The sequence below is a fragment of the Gossypium raimondii genome, chromosome 10, assembly GCF_025698545.1.
Source record: "Gossypium raimondii isolate GPD5lz chromosome 10, ASM2569854v1, whole genome shotgun sequence".
NCBI classification, from domain to species: domain Eukaryota; kingdom Viridiplantae; phylum Streptophyta; class Magnoliopsida; order Malvales; family Malvaceae; genus Gossypium; species Gossypium raimondii.
This window is the reverse complement of record NC_068574.1, coordinates 10,431,319-10,448,185: the sequence shown is the minus strand read 5'-3', so window position 1 is coordinate 10,448,185 and position 16,867 is coordinate 10,431,319. Positions and strand designations below refer to the sequence as shown.

The window sequence follows — 16,867 nt, the reverse complement described above, 5'->3', positions numbered from 1 at the left end:
AACACATTAAAAAGGTATTTATATTAAAAATACTACAATAAATATAATAAATATTTTATTATATTAAATATAATTTTAAAATTTTATATTTTGGGTTGGGTTATTTAGTTGGGTAAATTTTTTAGGTTTTAGGTAATGAGTTTTATTGTTATTAGGCTAGTGATTTAATATAAATATATTTAATTATTATTTAACATATATAATTAATATAATTAATTTTTATAACATAATATATTTGGGCTAAACCCAGGCCAAAAAACTTATTCAAGGCCTGACCCATATATAAAATACCCATATATAAAATGGGTCTTAAATTTTACTCAAGCCCATTTTTTGACATCGTATTTTTGTCCAAACCCTCTCATTTTTTGAGTAGGCCTTCGAGTTTTGGATAGGTGATCCGACCCATAAACAAGTTTAATGACAACTCATCATTAAATTAACAAAAAAATAGTGGAAGATTTATAAAAAAATACTAATAAATTTATTTAGACATAATTAATTATAAACAAATGCTAAAACCCTAAATCCTTGAACCCAAAATCCTAAATATAAGAGTTATTAATATTTATTTATAATAATTAGTTAATTACAATAAAATAAAATTATTAGTATTTATTTATAAACCCTCTATATCTTTTTAAGTTAACGATGATATGTCATATTATTATTTGAATCACATATTATTCCATTAATAAATTTGGAAAAAAAAACAATCAATTAATAAATATGGTAAAATAATTAAGTAGTACTAATTTGATAGTAATTGAGAAAATTCAAAATTCCTCTCTGTTTTCTCGGCGAAATATTTTGCATTCACTTGCATAACAGTAAACTTTAACTGTCACCGATGAGTTCACAATTTCTTTCACATTTTCCTACAATCCAAGCATGCCAAATTGTCAGCCTAAATGGATCCTCCCATTAGCTTTTGGCTCCATTTTCCCCTTATTTTTACTCTGTTTTACAACCATAGCCTTTTTTAATGGCGTCCCATTACTTTTCTTGTACCGTTCCTCCTACCATTTCGTGGAGAACCAACTGAAACCCATCCCCGTCTCGACTCACATCACTATCTCCACTCCGCCTTCACCTCCCCGCTTCGCCTACCTCATTTCCGGCTCCGCAGGCAATGGTAAGATGCTGAGAAGGATGCTTTTAGCCATTTACCATCCCTTGAATCAGTACATAGTTCATCTTGACCGGAAAGCTAGCCCTGCAGAGAGGCAGACTGTTGAGCAGTTTGTGACAGATTATAAAGTGTTTAAAGAAGTTGGGAACGTTAGGATGATTACGAAAGCTAATTTGGTTACTTATAGAGGATGTACAATGGTTGCTAATACGCTCCATGCTGCTGCAATCATGTTGAGAGAAGGTGGAAACTGGGATTGGTTTATTAATCTTAGTGCTTCTGATTACCCCCTTGTTACCCAAGATGGTGAGTTAGATCTTCAAAATATATGATTTTTTGGACTGTCTTTGTTTTTATCTATTTATTTTGACATTTGGGTTCTGTCAGATCTTTTACACATATTTTCATACGTACCAAGGGATTTGAATTTCATTGATCATACAAGCAAAATGGGGTGGAAAGCGTGAGAACTTGTTTGAAATCTTTCCCTTATCTGGGTACTGTTTTATTGTTTGGGAACTTTGTGTGATTTGATGGGGTTTTAATGTTGAAATGGCAGGGGTCAAAGGGCTAAGCCAGTTATAATAGATCCAGCAGTGTATAATTCGAAAAAAGCTGAAGTGTTTTGGATAACTCAGAGGAGAAGTATCCCTACTGCATTCAAACTCTTTACAGGTTAATATGCTGAAACCTTCTACTTTTCTTTTCAAAGTGTTGTTTTAGCTTATAATATATTTAGTTGTTATTTGCCAAATTCAGTCTTTTTTGTGTTAACAAGTAGTTCGGCCCTGCTTGTATGTTGTATCCTAACCCCAAACAGTGTTTTAATCTTTTCACATTTATGGTTATTATAGTAATAATGCGAAGACAAAGTTTATTCAATATTTACAATTTAAAATGATGAATAAAAGTTTTATAAAAATTATTAATTGTAATTAATTTATTATTAACTCATATACTAAAATATATAAAATAATAATAATACTACTTTAGTTGAAAATCGTCTAAAAGCATATTGTTTATCTATATAACTTTATATAAATCATCATACTCAGATTTTTTTAATAATACTACTTTGGTACCTGAGTTTTATACTTTTTTTTTAATATGGTAGTTGTGTTTATTTTTAGTCTAATGTGGTATATGTATTTAACAAAAGTTACATATTTTTGGCACTTGAAGGTAACAGATTAACTTTTTAGTATTTAATTCAGATTTTATAGTTGATTTAATAAAATTCATAACTAGCTAATAATACTAGCAATTATTTTTCATCAAATTTACCTTAAAAATCAAATTAAATCACATCCATTGCATTGTATTTAACAAATTAAATACAAACTTAAACAGATTTACAATTAACACTAAATTTATTATATTAACAAAGTCAAAGAAAATTTAAACTTAATAATATTAGCAATTATAACTTTCATCAAATCAACCTTAAAAATCTGAATTAAATATTAAAGAATTAACATCGTTATCTTTGGGTACCAAAATAAGTATTTTTGTCAAATACAGATACTAGATTGGACCAAAAATAACTCAAGTACCACATTAGAAAAAAAAGTGTCTAATTTGGTACCAAGATATACTAAGCCTTTACATTTTGTAAGAATGATTAAATTTTAATTTTGGTCCCTCTAATATGTCTAAATTTGAGATTTATAACATATTTTGGTCTTTATATTTATATAATGTTATTAATTAGTCTAAATGATTAATATCTTTAAATTTTTATTAAATCAAAAGCAAATTCTTAAATCCAGACAATAGAAGGGTTAAAATTTTTAAAGTAAAAGTAGAGACTAAATTTCAAATGTACGAAGTGTATAAAAATTTATAATATATTCTTTACTTTATAGTTTTAACCAAACAAATAATGAATCTATGCAAAACGTAAGTAGACTATACTAGTACAATTTGAAAATATGGACCCATAGATAGAATTAAGCTTTGCTTGGTATCGAGGAAAGAAAATTGAAAAGATAAAAATTGAAGGGATAAAAAATATATAAAGATGAAAATATAAATTTTCTTTCCATTTATTACTCGGTAGGATTGAAAATGAAAATAAAACACTTGAAAATGTATAATTTTGATCTAAGATACACATCTCTTCCATTTTCTCTACTCTTATCATTCAAATTTGAAAAGACTAGTTTTTATGCATTAGGGTGAAAAATGATCATTTTTCTTTTTTTTTTCCTCTTACTTTTCTTCTCTACTGAGCACCCTCAAAATTTATTTCTTTTCTACTTTTCCACTCTTTCCTCAAATCCTTCAAATTTTCTACCCAACCAAACACGTCCTTAAGCAACAAAAGTATTTATTCCAAAAAAGAATATATGCTTTGTTACACTTCAATTCATATATGTCATCCATTTTGAGAATTCCATTGTCAGTATTTAGACGTAGAGGTGCTCATGGGCTGGGCGGCCCGGTCCGGCCCGACAGCCCGCCCGAAATATGGGAGGGTTTGGGTAAAAATATAGGCCCAAAATATGAGTTTGGGCAAAAAAACAAGGCCCGTCTCGGGCACCACTTTTTTGGCCTGGGCCCAGCCCGGCCCGAATATATAATAAATATATTTTTTATTTTTTTATTTTTAAAATATTTTTAAAATACTTTTTTTTATTTTTAAAATAAATTTTTGGTGTTTATTAAAAAATGGGTCGGGCCGAGCTCGGGCTTAAGAATTTTTCTCGGGCCGGGCCTGGACAAAATTTTAGGCCCATATTTCGGCCTGGGCTCGGGCCTAGGATGCGGGCCGAAATTTTTTCTAGACCCGGCCCGGCCCATGAGCACCTCTATTTAGACGGTGCCTACATAAATTTGTTTATACTTTTTGTATAGTAGAGTTGAGGTTGATTCTTTCAAGAGCAAACCGACGATAAGATTAAAAGACTGTAGGAATTCAATTGCTATGCTCTTGGTCTTGATTTCAGATACACTCTTATGGTTTGGGTGGAAAAGTGAAGGGGTGGGAGTGTAAAAGTTGAAAGAAAATAAATTTTGAGGATCGAAAGAAAATAAATTTTGAGCGTGCTTGGTAGGGAAAAAAGTAAGAGGAAAAAAATAAGCAGGATGATCATTTTTCATCCTAATATCTAAAAACCGGTCCTCTCAAATTGAAATGATGAGAGGAGAGAAAATGGGAGAGAAGTGTATGTTAGTTCAAAATTATACATTTTTAACTTTTTTTTTCTTTTCTCTCAATTTTCAACTTTGCAAAGATATGGATGGAAAGAAAATAACTTTACTTTTTATTTTTCAATCTTTCCTATTAGGCACACCTATGGAAAGAAAAAATATATTTTTTATCTTTTCAATTTTCTTTCAACTCTACCAAACAAAGTATTAGGGTGTGCTTGGTTGAGTGAAAAGTGGAATGATAGAAGTAAGAAGAGGAAAAGTGGAAGGAAAATAAAATTTAAGTGTGCTTAGTAAGGAAGAAAAACAAGAGGAAAGAAAATGGGAGAGATAATCATTTTCATTGTAATGCATAAAAATCAATAATTCAATTGGAATGATAATAGGAGAGAAAATAAGAGAATAGTGTATTTTAGTTTAAAATTATGCATTTTCACTAGTTCCATAATGGATGGAAAGAAAATAACTTCTTCTTTCAATTTTTCTATTTTTCCTATCAAGCACATCTATGAAAAGAAAATTAAAATTTCCACCCTTCAACTTTTCATCTTTTCAAATTTCTTTTCATTTTACCAAGTAGAAAATATAATATTTCTTTCTATACCTATACTTAATAGGAAAATGGAAAATTTGAAAGAAAAAATATTTTATTTCCATTCATTATTTGGTAGAGTTGAAAATGAACTACAACATTTAAAAATGTATAATTTTGAACTAACATGCACTTCTCTCATTTTCTTTCCCTCATTATTCCAATTGGGAAGAATTGATTTTATGTATTAGGATGAAAAATGATTATTTCTTCTATTTTCTTTCTTCTCACATTTCTTTTATATCAAGCATACCCAAAATTCATTTTCTTTCAATTTTTCCACTCTTTCCATCCCTCCACTTTTCTTTGAACTTTGTTTGGTGGAGTGGACACAAAATTAGAAGAATGGGAAAATTGAATGGGTAAAAAATTAGAAGGATGAAAAGTAGAAATTTTCTTTGTATATGTGTGCTTGGTAGGAAAGATGGAAAATGGAAAGAAATTTTTTTTTTCCATCTATTGCTTAGTAAAGTTGAAAAATAAAAGAAAAGAAAATAAAACATTTGAAAATTACATATTTTTTAACTAATATTTTATCTCTCTTATTAGATTAAAATAAAAATTATCATCTTTCTTATTTTCTTTCCTATCACTTTTCTTCTCCATCAAATATACACAAAATTTATTTATTTCACGCTCCTCCAATTTCTCCACTTTTACACCCAAACAAGCATTCCTGTTTGTAGAAAAGGCATGTCTAAATTGGTTCACCTGTTTAAGTGACTTGTAGCGTAGCAGACTAGCAGTATATACAGCTCGGAAAGAAAGCTTTGCTGCTGTTTCCAAGGGATTGTTGGTGAGAAACATTCTAGAAAATTGGTGCAATAGGCAAAAATATCTGAGAGGATACGAAATTACTTATGCTATGCTTCCATGTTCTCGTTCTTTCACCTGGTTAGCAGCCCACTCTCTCATTTCCCCTTAAAACATTAAAATTGGAGGATTTTTAGTGCATTTAAATTTTGCTGAATATTTCCGAAGTCTTGGTCGAAGCTTGGATATCCTAAAAAGATTGTTGTATGTTTACACTTTAATCTCATTTTCTTGTACCCAATTTCTCAAGAAGTTAAAAAGTAGCCAGTTGAATAATCTTATGTTTGTCATTTTCATTGAATTTGGATGAATGTTTATAACAGTGAATACTCATCATGTTTATGATGATTGTACATAACGTAATCTTATATCGTCAAGCTGTAAGTAGGTTCGGCATGGATGGCACTTTCTCGCCCTTTTGTGGACTACTGCATTTGGGGATGGGACAACCTCCCTCGAAAAGTCCTCATGTACTATACCAACTTCCTATCATCTCCAGAAGGTTACTTCCACACTGTCATTTGTAATGCAAAAGCTTTCAGCAACACTACAGTAAACAATGATCTTCATTTTATATTATGGGATAACCCACCTAAGCAGCATCCTCGTCGCCTCACGCTGTCTCACATGCAACGGATGCTCAACAGCAATGCCCCTTTTGCCAGGAAATTCCATCAGAACAGCCGAGTGCTGGACAAAATCGACACTGACCTCTTATCTCGGGGCAAAGAAATGTTTACTCCTGGTGGTTGGTGTGTAGGAAGTGGGGAAAACGGGACTGATCCGTGTTCAGTTGTTGGTACTCCAACAGTCCTCAGACCTGGCCCCGGCGCCAAAAGGTTGCAAACTTTGATCAATTCTCTTCTATCCAATGACAATTTTCGACTGCGACAATGTAAATAATACTCAAGGAAAGCTGCTATGGGATGGGAGGCACTCTTCTTGCTAACTGGGATTTAATATCAGATGATGCAGTCCAGCATCCGGTGTTGCTTCCGATACAAGTTGGAAAGAAGAGTGAATTGATCAAAGTTTGAATACTAGTAAAAAGAAATATCTATATTCAAAGTGTATTGGGGAGAAAGATTTATTTTTACTAGAATGAAGACCCAGGGGACTCATAACCATAAAATTTATTGATTTTGGTTTCAAATCGAAATGTTTCATAGAGCAATGATATTAGACAAAGGCTATTGCTTGGACGACAAATAATAAAACCAAAAAGTAAAATGGCTGTGTTGGGTCATCAAATGGGTTGCCTTGTCATTTGCATTTGTTTCAGGCTGCCATGATTCCATCAATTCTCCCAGGCAGTGAAGTGAAGGAATTGACGATCGGAACCGAACTGCTTTTTAAGGTTTTTATAGTGTTTCTGTTTTTTTTACAACCAAAAATCCTGAGGAGGAAAAAGAAAATAGAGGAGCAAATATATCAAAGATGTACGGAAGAAAATTTTACAGCCTCACCAATATTGTGCCAAATTTACAGGCTTCTCACTTCGGTTTTTCCAGCTGAATCTGAGCTACCTAAAATCTCCACAACATATTAAATAATAAATTAGACAGATGTAACTACCTCCTTCAACAGGTATAGTTTTTATATATAGGTATAGATTATGAAAGGTTATATATTATTTGAATTATAAAAATTATTAAAAATACAAACTAGTAATAATAAAATAGGACTAGGGCTCATAAATTTCATTAACTAGTCCCTATATTTTTATTTTTTTGAATAATTTAATTTTTTTGAATGAGGTAAGCTTGTGGACTAGATTTAATAAATAGAAAACATAGAAAAACTACGTTAAAAGAAATGGATAAGGAAGAAAAGCATAGGGAGAAGCATAACAAAATAGAAAATAAAGAAAAAAGAAAGAAAGTTAAAAAAACATAAAAGAAAAAAATTAAATTGCTCAAAATGAAAAAAATATAGGGACCAAATGTAGAATTTAACCTAAAATTTTCATTTGTAATGATGATTTAACGTGCCACGTCAACTTACCGTTGCACCGTTAACGGTAATTAACGGCTTAGTGACTAAAATGTTACAACACAATAACGTTAGTGATTGAAATGTAACATTTCAAACATATGTGACTAAAATGTAACCTGAGGCAAACAAAAGTAACTATTTTAATAGTTAATCCTTAAAAATAACACCTTTTTTTTTGTGTGTAAAAAACTTGTAAAACTAAATAAACCTAACTACCCTACAATTACCTTATTATTCCAATATTTCTCCAAATGAACGTTCAGAATCTAAATTGTGTTCTCTAGATGGATTCCACCTTTGAGTATCTCTGTACTATTTTGCCCAACTCACTGATATCTTAATGATTTCTATAAAACTCTATGATAATCCTTAGAAAGTAAAAAGATTCTTATTCTTCCATAGACGACATGCTAGCAAGCCAAAGAGAGTAGCACAAGGAATCTCAATCCTTGGCACCCACTCACAATTTCCCAAATTTGTCTCAACTCACTCTAAGAGATTTTTTTGAGAAGAACTGAGGTTGGGCGCAAAATTCAACCAAATCTCTTTAGTGGCCTGACAATCTCTAATGACATGCAACATATTTTCTATATTATAATAACAGGTTGAACAAAATGCATTTTGACCAATTCTTCCTTGCATGCACTCAAGGTTAGTAAACAACCGTTGCCTGCAAACAAACTATAGAAAAGAAAAAACGTATAGGATCACTTCTTTAATTAGTTATATATTTTATTAGTGTAAGAGTTATTTTATTTTACTTTTTACAATTATAATTTGAATTCAGAATATTTTTTGAAAAACAAAAGCAAGCATTCACTAATAAACTACAACTTAGTGTTGTTATGCTAAAATTTATATTAAATATTACTTAATCATTTATTTAGTTTGGAATTAATTATGTTTGTATGTCCTTTTATTAGTTAATTTATTTCATCGATATATTCAATAGTTTTATATTCAAAATGATTGTGTAATGTGTATAGGTCTCTTCCTGTACATTGGTGAGATGTCACCTTACAACCCATCTACAGAAGATCAAACGTCCAATTCTTTGAACAACATATTTTTATAATATATTGGAAATTTCCTTCTTCAAAACAAATACATATGTTGAAAATATTTGGTCAGAAGAAACATCAGAAACTAACTATATGCTAAAGGTGACTGATATCATACTACCAAATATATACACAAATTCATATAAAAGAAGATAATAATTTTATTAGGGGTTTGGTTTGTGCAATATATTTATCATAATATTATATTTTAGAATCAGAGTTACGGTGTTTGGATTTCAATATTCGATCATTTCGTAACTTCACATTACGATCATCTCATAACATAGGGTATAATCTCATTACGGCCCATTCTTTATGTAATCTTAAATTATGGGCGTAGTTTTAAATTTTGAATCAATTTGCCCTTTGTTTTGTTATTATAATCATTTTAATTTTTTCTTAAATAAAATTTAAGACTAATTATAAATAAATAAAAAATTTCTTAATAGTGAACTAGCAAATATCATACATTAGAATTATAATCATTATATTTTATTTAATAAATTATTTATTAATATATTAATTATGGTTATAATTATAATGTGTTGCAATATTTTTATTATGAAATATTATAATTACGATTTACAAATTTATTTCATCATAATATATTTACTTATTAATATATATATTGTAATAAAATTAAGAATTGTAATAATTTATCATAATTTTATAGAAAGTGAGATTAATAAATATTAAAGGAAGTAAACTTGTTAAAACAAATTTTATAACAATGATAATTGAGTAAAATGGTACTTCTAAGTAATTTTACATTCCGTTAATTAAATACTCGAATCTTACATTCCAGTTAAATGAACTAAACAAAGTAATCTCACATTCCATCTGTAATCCTATTATAAAAGGTAATTTAAGATTCGGCGAACCAAATGCAGTTTAAAGAAAAAGAAACTGTGTGGTAAGAAGTGTGTATTATTTGAAGAAAAAGTTATAAAAACTCTAACTAGAAGCCTGGTCAGTCCCCCAAGCTGAAGGACAGAAAGTAATTACATAGTCTTTTGAGGCACAATTCACCAATGGTGGAGGCATGTCAAAGGCATAGCTATAATAAGAAGGGCATGCGTCCTTAAACATCTTTGCATACACACTTGGTTTGCATTTTTCAGGTGTCCCAAACTCGTTTCTGCAACAAAATGAATCGATATCAAATGCCAAGCAAGCACTTTTGCAAGCAACTACTTCCCCATTTTTGTTAACAACTTGAAGTTCTTGAGGGCAAAAGTTGTTTGGATTTTTTGAGCAGCTTCCGATGGTGCATTTGGGTGAAAAAGGTCGTGTAGTGACCGAGACAGGAAGGTTGTAGCCGTCAACCAGGCTAACGTCGTAGAAATTTGGCTTGCCTTTATCACCTTGAAGTGCAACTTGGACTAGTGTGGCTGGAGGTATTCCTATTAGTCCATTGCATTGGAGCCTTCCATCACAGTCACCGGTTTCACAAGCCGGTTGCCAATTCGAGTTGAAGTTGCAACCTGTCCTTGCCCAAATTCGTCCGTTCCACGTCCACGGTGCCTCAAACCGCTGCATCTGTCCTGGTGGGAGATAGAATCCGCCATTTGCTATCACTGGATGGCCGGTGTTGGGGGCCGTTGCTGGCCATATAGGAAAGGGGCACTTATTGTGTACATAAAATGTTACCGTATGTGCTAGTGAATGCCCTGCAAATTTTATTCGCTTCCATTGAATTAATATTGCTAAAACCATCAGTTATTCAACAAATTTTAGATAATAATTGGTATGAAAATTACCAGAAAACAGGAGCAGAAGAACAGCAGCAACCTGCAATGACTTCATTTTTTCAATTCAGATGGAGATGAAAGACAAAAGGTTTTCCAAACTGTAAATGGAAACATAAGTTACGAATTTTAGGTCTGCTTAGATTGCAATTTAAGGTTTGATGTGTTTAATTTTTGCAAACAAAGCAATCTTGTCTTTAAGGAAAATCAAACAGGTTGAAGGAAGTCGACATTTGTTGTAAAAATTTACAAACTGTTAAAAATCAGGTTGTTTGTGTTTGTCATTTGAATTAAGTATAACAGTTGGAAGTGAGTATTTTTGCATCATTTTCACAACATTCAGAAGGGTAATGGATGATGCATAATACTTGTATCTAACATATAATGGATATGAATATGAAAATATCATCCTTTAAATATATAAAATTTTATATAGACACATAAATGTCTCTACAAACACATTTAGTCAAAAAAAAAAATCAAGTCACCATTATACGAGTCATTTTAAATAAATATGAAGAATAATAATTGTATGTCACATAATATCAAATGGGGTAGGATGGATGAAACTGAATTCTGATATGAAATATATAAAAACTACATTTTCTAAATGTGACAGGCATCAACCAATCATATTTCGAAAAAGAAAATTGTATTTCTTAAATAGATCCTACTTTTAGCATTTTCAATGTAATTACCAAAACCATAGTACTTCTCCCAAGTGCTACAAAACTCTGATCATATTAAGAGTAAAGAGTTACACTCAAATTTAGTTTACCATAACCATTTGTTTGTATCTTCGCTGGATTTTTGACTCCCACGTTTGAGTTTTTTTTCCTAAAAATTTGGTTTTATTATTCCACTTTTGGGTCAAGAACCATGACGCAACTGTGGATCGTGAGCGTGATGGACATGGGATCCAAACTCAGACCACCTCTGTTTCAATTCTAATGATTTGTAAAAGGGCTAGTTTCGACTAGTCCCAGTGACGTCCACAGCTTCAATTTGTCCTCGTTGGTTTAAGAGCCCATGAAGCAGAAAGGAAACTTTCACGCATTGATGGTAATGTAAATGGGGTTCTAGTCTCGATGGTAATTTGAAGCTTTGGTTGGAACCTTCAGTATGACGGCTGAGCATTTCATTGAAACATAGATCACTGCTTCATGCTCATGAAATAATTGAAGAACTGTTTTCGACCTTTGTAGAAGTTGCTGCTACATTATTGATGAGCCTTTTGCTACTACTTGTAAGGTTTTCTGCTTTTGCGAGGATATGATGATCTAATAGTCTCCAAATACATGGAAAAACTTCTCTTCATTTTTCTTCTTCAAGTATACATGTTTGACATATATCCGTTCTTGGGTACAAGGATATGATACTCCAAAGGCCTCCAATTTTTTTTTTTTTTTTAAAGTTGAGCATAGAGGCATCAATGCATACCAATATCAAATGATCACAGTCAAATCCAATTAAGCTAGTACATAGTTAGCCACACTACTATTACACCAGAAGTTAAACTCCACTTTAAGCCAAATCTAACAAGTACTGAACAAGACAAAATGTAATGCGTTAAAACTTATAAGAAAATATCATAGCATTCCATAAGCTGAAGATCCTAGTTATTATCTTCAGTTAGGCTTTATCATCTTTGATTGGCAAAATAAAAGGGCTTTACCAACATGGACACCATTGTTGACAGACAACATAGTGATGCATAGACTAAAGAACTATTACGTCTGCTCGTAAGCCATAAAAAGAGCCAAATTTGAGCACCCTAATAATGCTCATGAACCTAATCAAACTTTTATTATAATTATATATGTTATTTTTAATTAGTACTGAAAAATATCAATTTGATCTCCAACTGGAGCCTGAGAGTAAAAAATCAAGTTTGATATTGAGCATGGGAAACGAACTCATTATTTATTAGATAAACAAGTTTAATCAACAAGCTCAAGCAGCTCGATTTTTTTTTCACAAATTGAGTTCAAGCTTTAAAAATGAAACTTAATAGAGCTCAAAACAAGCTTCGAGCCTTGAATTTCAAATTAACTCAAGCTTCTTACATCTAGAGCTCAGGTCGGCTCAATTACAGATTTTATAAAGAAGTGATATATAGACATGGTCTATATTCTAAAGCAGTACACATGATGTGTTAAACATCAAAATAAAAGAAAAAAACTGTCTAGCAACCCAAGCCAACAAGGATGGATTCTTTTTTTTGATTGTCAATGAGCAGAAAGGGCCATCAAATTTGCTTAGCATGAAACTAATCAATAAGACTATATTGACAAACACTTCCAAGATATACAATGCAAATATACGAATAAGTCAAGGCAGAATGTATGGAAAATCGGAACTCAAAACAAAGTCTCATATAATGCATGTAGAAACAAAGAAAATAAGTAGGTTTACGGAACAATAAGTAGAATACATGATTAATTAATACTCCGTTTGGGAACATGGATTTGAAAACTTGGGATTTGGATTTCATTATTATGTAAATGGTAAGAATGAAATGCATATTATGGAAAAACTAGCTGGTATTTGACTTAATATATATTTGAAAGGTATAAAAACATGGAGTTGTCAAATCCAAAGATATTTTGAGAATTTCAAATTCATTACTAAATAAGCATCTAACAAATTCATGGATTTGAGAGATTATCATAAAGTTATATTTCTGAATAGTTTAGTACTCAATTTACCCTACTTTTGAAATCAATATCCAAATTCTAAAATCCAAGTTCCCAAACGCAACCTGAATTATTTGGATAAATACTTTTCATTTGCTTATTCGAGGAAGTCAAAAGCAACATGCAGGACACATACAAAAAACTTTGCAATCTAATCTTTATAACTTCTAAAATCCAAAATATGGTGCATTCAACGAGCGTTCGTGCGTGTGTACATACAGGAATCAACATGATGTTTCCAAAGTCCAAACATACAAACCAAGATAGCAGATTGACAACGGTATGGACCAATCTAAAATAACTTTTATCCCATCCAATATAGAATCCGATCATATCATAGTAAAACATATCCTCATCAATGCAAGAAGTTAGATTCAAAAGAGATTAGATGCAAGCAGTAACAACTAAAAATTCATTACATTAATGGGATTCTTTACAATTCCCATTATTCTAGTAAACTAGATATATGCACAAGGGTAAAAGACTGATAAAAGTTTTGAGGGCAACCCATTATTTAGTCCCATTGAATAAAGTTAAGTAATGCTAAAATATAGAAGGTAGGAAAATGATAGGATAAAGAAGTAAGTTTCAATCTGATCTGTAGAAACAACATAATAAGTTGCAACTAAGAATCCACCATTCATTTCTAATTATAAATAAAATCTAAATTAGCAGCACATCATGAAAACAGAATTTGGAATTCTAACAAAAGGCAAAAGGAACACACACTGTCATAATGAGCCCTCAAAATCTCATGCCTCAACAGTATTCCCAAGTTCAAATGAGAAATATTCACGAACAGGTGAAAACTCCACCAATCCAATGTCCATTGCATATCCAGAAACAGGCAATTTGGACTCTCTCAACACACAAAAAGCTTCAGCTATTCTTGTTTTTGGCACATCCTGAGCTACTGCACAAAAGGGAATCCAAGAGTCAGGTTTAAACTCTTCACCAATTTCGATCCCTTCCTTTTTAATTGCCTCACATAATTGAGCTTGGAACTGTATGAGGGCCATTGTTGGAACAGGTGCAAGAAAAAGAACATTTTTGTCATTTGGGAAACTCCCAATTGAAGTAAAAGATAGAGGTAAAGGTCCTTGTTTTGAAGCAAAAGACTTGACAACAGATTCAAGCTTGGCAGGGTCTAGAAAAGGGCTGGAGAAGAGAGTAACGTGAGGCCTTGACTCAATTTCAATTAACTGAGTGCTGATTTGGCGACGAGCCAATACATTCCAAGCTTTCAAGACTTGGTTTTCGAGTGCTGGATCAAAGTAAAGCTCAATTGAAAAGCCTTGTGACATCGAATCTTTGATGAAAAAAAAAGGAACCCAAATTTGGAAGGGAGATCTCAGACTACCCAGATGATGAAAACTGGAACTTGAATTAGAATTGGAAGTGAGCCAGAAAGGGGAAACACTTCAAAACCCTAGAAAGAAAATGGAAAATGAAAGATGCCCAGATTAGATTTTGGTGAGAAGACCAAATTACAAGAAAAATGTAAAAGAAAAAAGGATTTTGATGGTTTTCTCGAAGAGACAACGCATAGAGAGAGGGTGCGGGTGATGATTTTCGATTGGGTTTGAAAATTCAAAATTAAAATAATTACATGTAATGAAATTTGATTGAATCTGAGTCGGATTTTATGGTTTGGATGGTTTTGGTTTATTTAATTTTTTTTTTTTTAAATTTGAAAATCAATAAGAGTTGAATAAAAATAAAAATAAAAACTTATTAACCAAATAAAGCAAATTCAGTCAATTTCAGGAAGGAAAAATAATCTAGTCAATCCAATCGTTAAGATTCAGAAAAGAACCCCTAAAGGAAAGAAAAATTTTACTTATTTTAGATTTAATATCAAATTGGATAAGCTATAAAAATAGTAACTTGATTATGATTCTATTTTTTTATAAATAATTTCATCACTTAATTATAATTATTTTCCGATTTAATCAGTAAATTATTCCGCCGTTAATTACTGTTAAACGAGTAATGGAAAATTGATAATTTTCAGATTTCCACGTGGGTAGGTAAATTTGTTTTACAAGTCCTCATAGCTTTTTGGTTTCACAAACCCACTAACCATTTACCTAGTCCCTCACTTAACCTAGCCGCCGCACCCTACCCTGCTGGCCTAATATGAGGTCGATCCCTTTCTCTTTCTCTGTCTCTTTCTCGCTCAAATCTCCAGAGACAACAATCCGAAATTGGAAATTTTCATAGTTTATTTATGTGGGGATTACTATTAAGAATAACATGAAATGTGTTTCCAACTGTGGTGGGTTTTTGAAGATGACAAAGCAAAGAGGCAACAAGTTGAAGAAATCTGCTAAATTTTGTTCTTCTGAGAATTTTGATTCTGGGTACTTTAGACATGAACCGAAGAAGGTGGAATAAGAAGATTTTGTCAATGGGTTTCTCAAGAACATTGAGTTTAAGAAGCCTAATATGGAGTCTAGATATGGATTCAGAGACTTCAATGCAACATTTAGGAAGTGTTTGAGTAAATTCAGATACGTGAAAACGGGATTTCCAAAATATAATTTAAGAAGAAATGCCAAGAATGATTATTACACTCCTCAAAAGAGAAGCAAATATGAGTGTTTAACCTGTAACAAGACCTTTGACTCCCATACAAAGCAAATTATTCTTTTACAGCTCCAATGGTTGATACCAAAGTTACCAAGTCGTGTTAGCCTTGGTGTTGTTGTGACACCCTCGTCTAACTCGAAAGAAAGATCCGAATGTAAAATGTCACATTTTGTTACTAGAGTAACTCAAAGTATCATCATTAATTTCCATTTAAATCAAACCAATAAATGTAATATAATTCATAACATTTCAAGTTATACAAGTAAATTGCACATACATGAGGTCAAACAAGTCCACACATAGTGATCCATGATCATATGAGGTCAAGTACGGAGTTAGGACATGAATCCTAACTCAAATCATTGAAGTGGAGGGTAGTGTCTCGAGAAATGCCTCCTTTATTTTAAAATATTTGCTTCGAACTATGATGTCTCGAGACAATAGGGTTCATTTCTCGTCACTTGCACCCTTATGTCTTAAGACAGGTCCCGAGATTTAACTCCCCTGTTTTAGACCCTAAGCTTCGATGTTTGTAATCTCGAGATAATGGCCTTGATGTCTCGAGACTTACATGATAAGTCTCGAGACCTTGATCCATAATTGCACAAAATGATCATTTTGTTCTCGTTGTAATTATTTATTCAAACTGCCCACAACATAATCATAAGAAATTGCTTATATTCTTTTTTCCATTCTACATGAGATTAAATTTGTCCCTTCTTTTGCATAGGAACAATTCTTATTGAACAATTATACATATTATATTTCTCTAGAATTCTTCCGATGTAGTTTTTCCAAGACAGTCCTAACAAATCTTGTGATCTATCACAGAATATTTCAGTTCCCATCATATAAGGTGCCTCCTTCATATATTTTATTTCAAAGTTATTCGAGAGAAAAAAAAATTGTCTCACACAATATACTAAAATCATTTGTAGCAAGCAAAATATCATCAACATACACATATAGAACCAAGAAAATAAACTTGCTCTCACAAATCTTTTAATATATACACAGATTAACGATGTTTGCTTGAAAATAATTTTTTTTTATGTTATCATTAAAATTGATATACTATTGTTGTG

General features: G+C 31.6%; 3 protein-coding genes across 3 annotated transcripts; 1 reads left to right on the top strand and 2 right to left on the bottom strand.

Moving 5' to 3' along the window:
* Positions 1–891: 891 nt before the first annotated feature.
* Positions 892–6,739, top strand: LOC105775255 (beta-glucuronosyltransferase GlcAT14B). Its single transcript, XM_012597785.2, has 4 exons — positions 892–1,438; positions 1,520–1,595; positions 1,692–1,807; positions 6,079–6,739. Exons 1-4 carry the CDS (start codon positions 892–894, stop codon positions 6,591–6,593), a joined length of 1,254 nt encoding a protein of 417 aa, XP_012453239.1. The 3' UTR covers positions 6,594–6,739.
* Positions 6,740–9,657: 2,918 nt separating this feature from the next.
* Positions 9,658–10,644, bottom strand: LOC105777928 (thaumatin-like protein). The gene is made up of 2 exons (XM_012601452.2): positions 10,507–10,644; positions 9,658–10,416 (listed from the first exon to the last, which is right to left on the bottom strand). The coding sequence occupies exons 1-2, from the start codon at positions 10,550–10,552 to the stop codon at positions 9,701–9,703; spliced, it is 762 nt and encodes a 253-aa protein (XP_012456906.1). The 5' UTR covers positions 10,553–10,644; the 3' UTR covers positions 9,658–9,700.
* Positions 10,645–13,759: 3,115 nt separating this feature from the next.
* Positions 13,760–14,819, bottom strand: LOC105777929 (hypothetical protein). The gene has a single exon (XM_052621590.1). The coding sequence runs from the start codon at positions 14,492–14,494 to the stop codon at positions 13,943–13,945; it is 552 nt and encodes a 183-aa protein (XP_052477550.1). The 5' UTR covers positions 14,495–14,819; the 3' UTR covers positions 13,760–13,942.
* Between the last annotated feature and the right edge of the window lie 2,048 nt (positions 14,820–16,867).

What these genes read in the sequence shown, in the direction of transcription:
- LOC105775255 (XM_012597785.2), top strand. Translation starts at nt 892, where the DNA reads ATGCCAAATTGTCAGCCTAAATGGATCCTCCCATTAGCTTTTGGCTCC. An exon ending in AGCAAAATGGGGTGGAAAGC is followed by an intron (nt 1,596 to 1,691) that starts GTGAGAACTTGT and finishes TTGAAATGGCAG; the next exon opens with GGGTCAAAGGGCTAAGCCAG. An exon ending in TGCATTCAAACTCTTTACAG is followed by an intron (nt 1,808 to 6,078) that starts GTTAATATGCTG and finishes AGCTGTAAGTAG; the next exon opens with GTTCGGCATGGATGGCACTT.
- LOC105777928 (XM_012601452.2), bottom strand. Translation starts at nt 10,552, where the DNA reads ATGAAGTCATTGCAGGTTGCTGCTGTTCTTCTGCTCCTGTTTTCTG. An exon ending in TCTTCTGCTCCTGTTTTCTG is followed by an intron (nt 10,417 to 10,506) that starts GTAATTTTCATA and finishes TAAAATTTGCAG; the next exon opens with GGCATTCACTAGCACATACG.
- LOC105777929 (XM_052621590.1), bottom strand. Translation starts at nt 14,494, where the DNA reads ATGTCACAAGGCTTTTCAATTGAGCTTTACTTTGATCCAGCACTCGAA.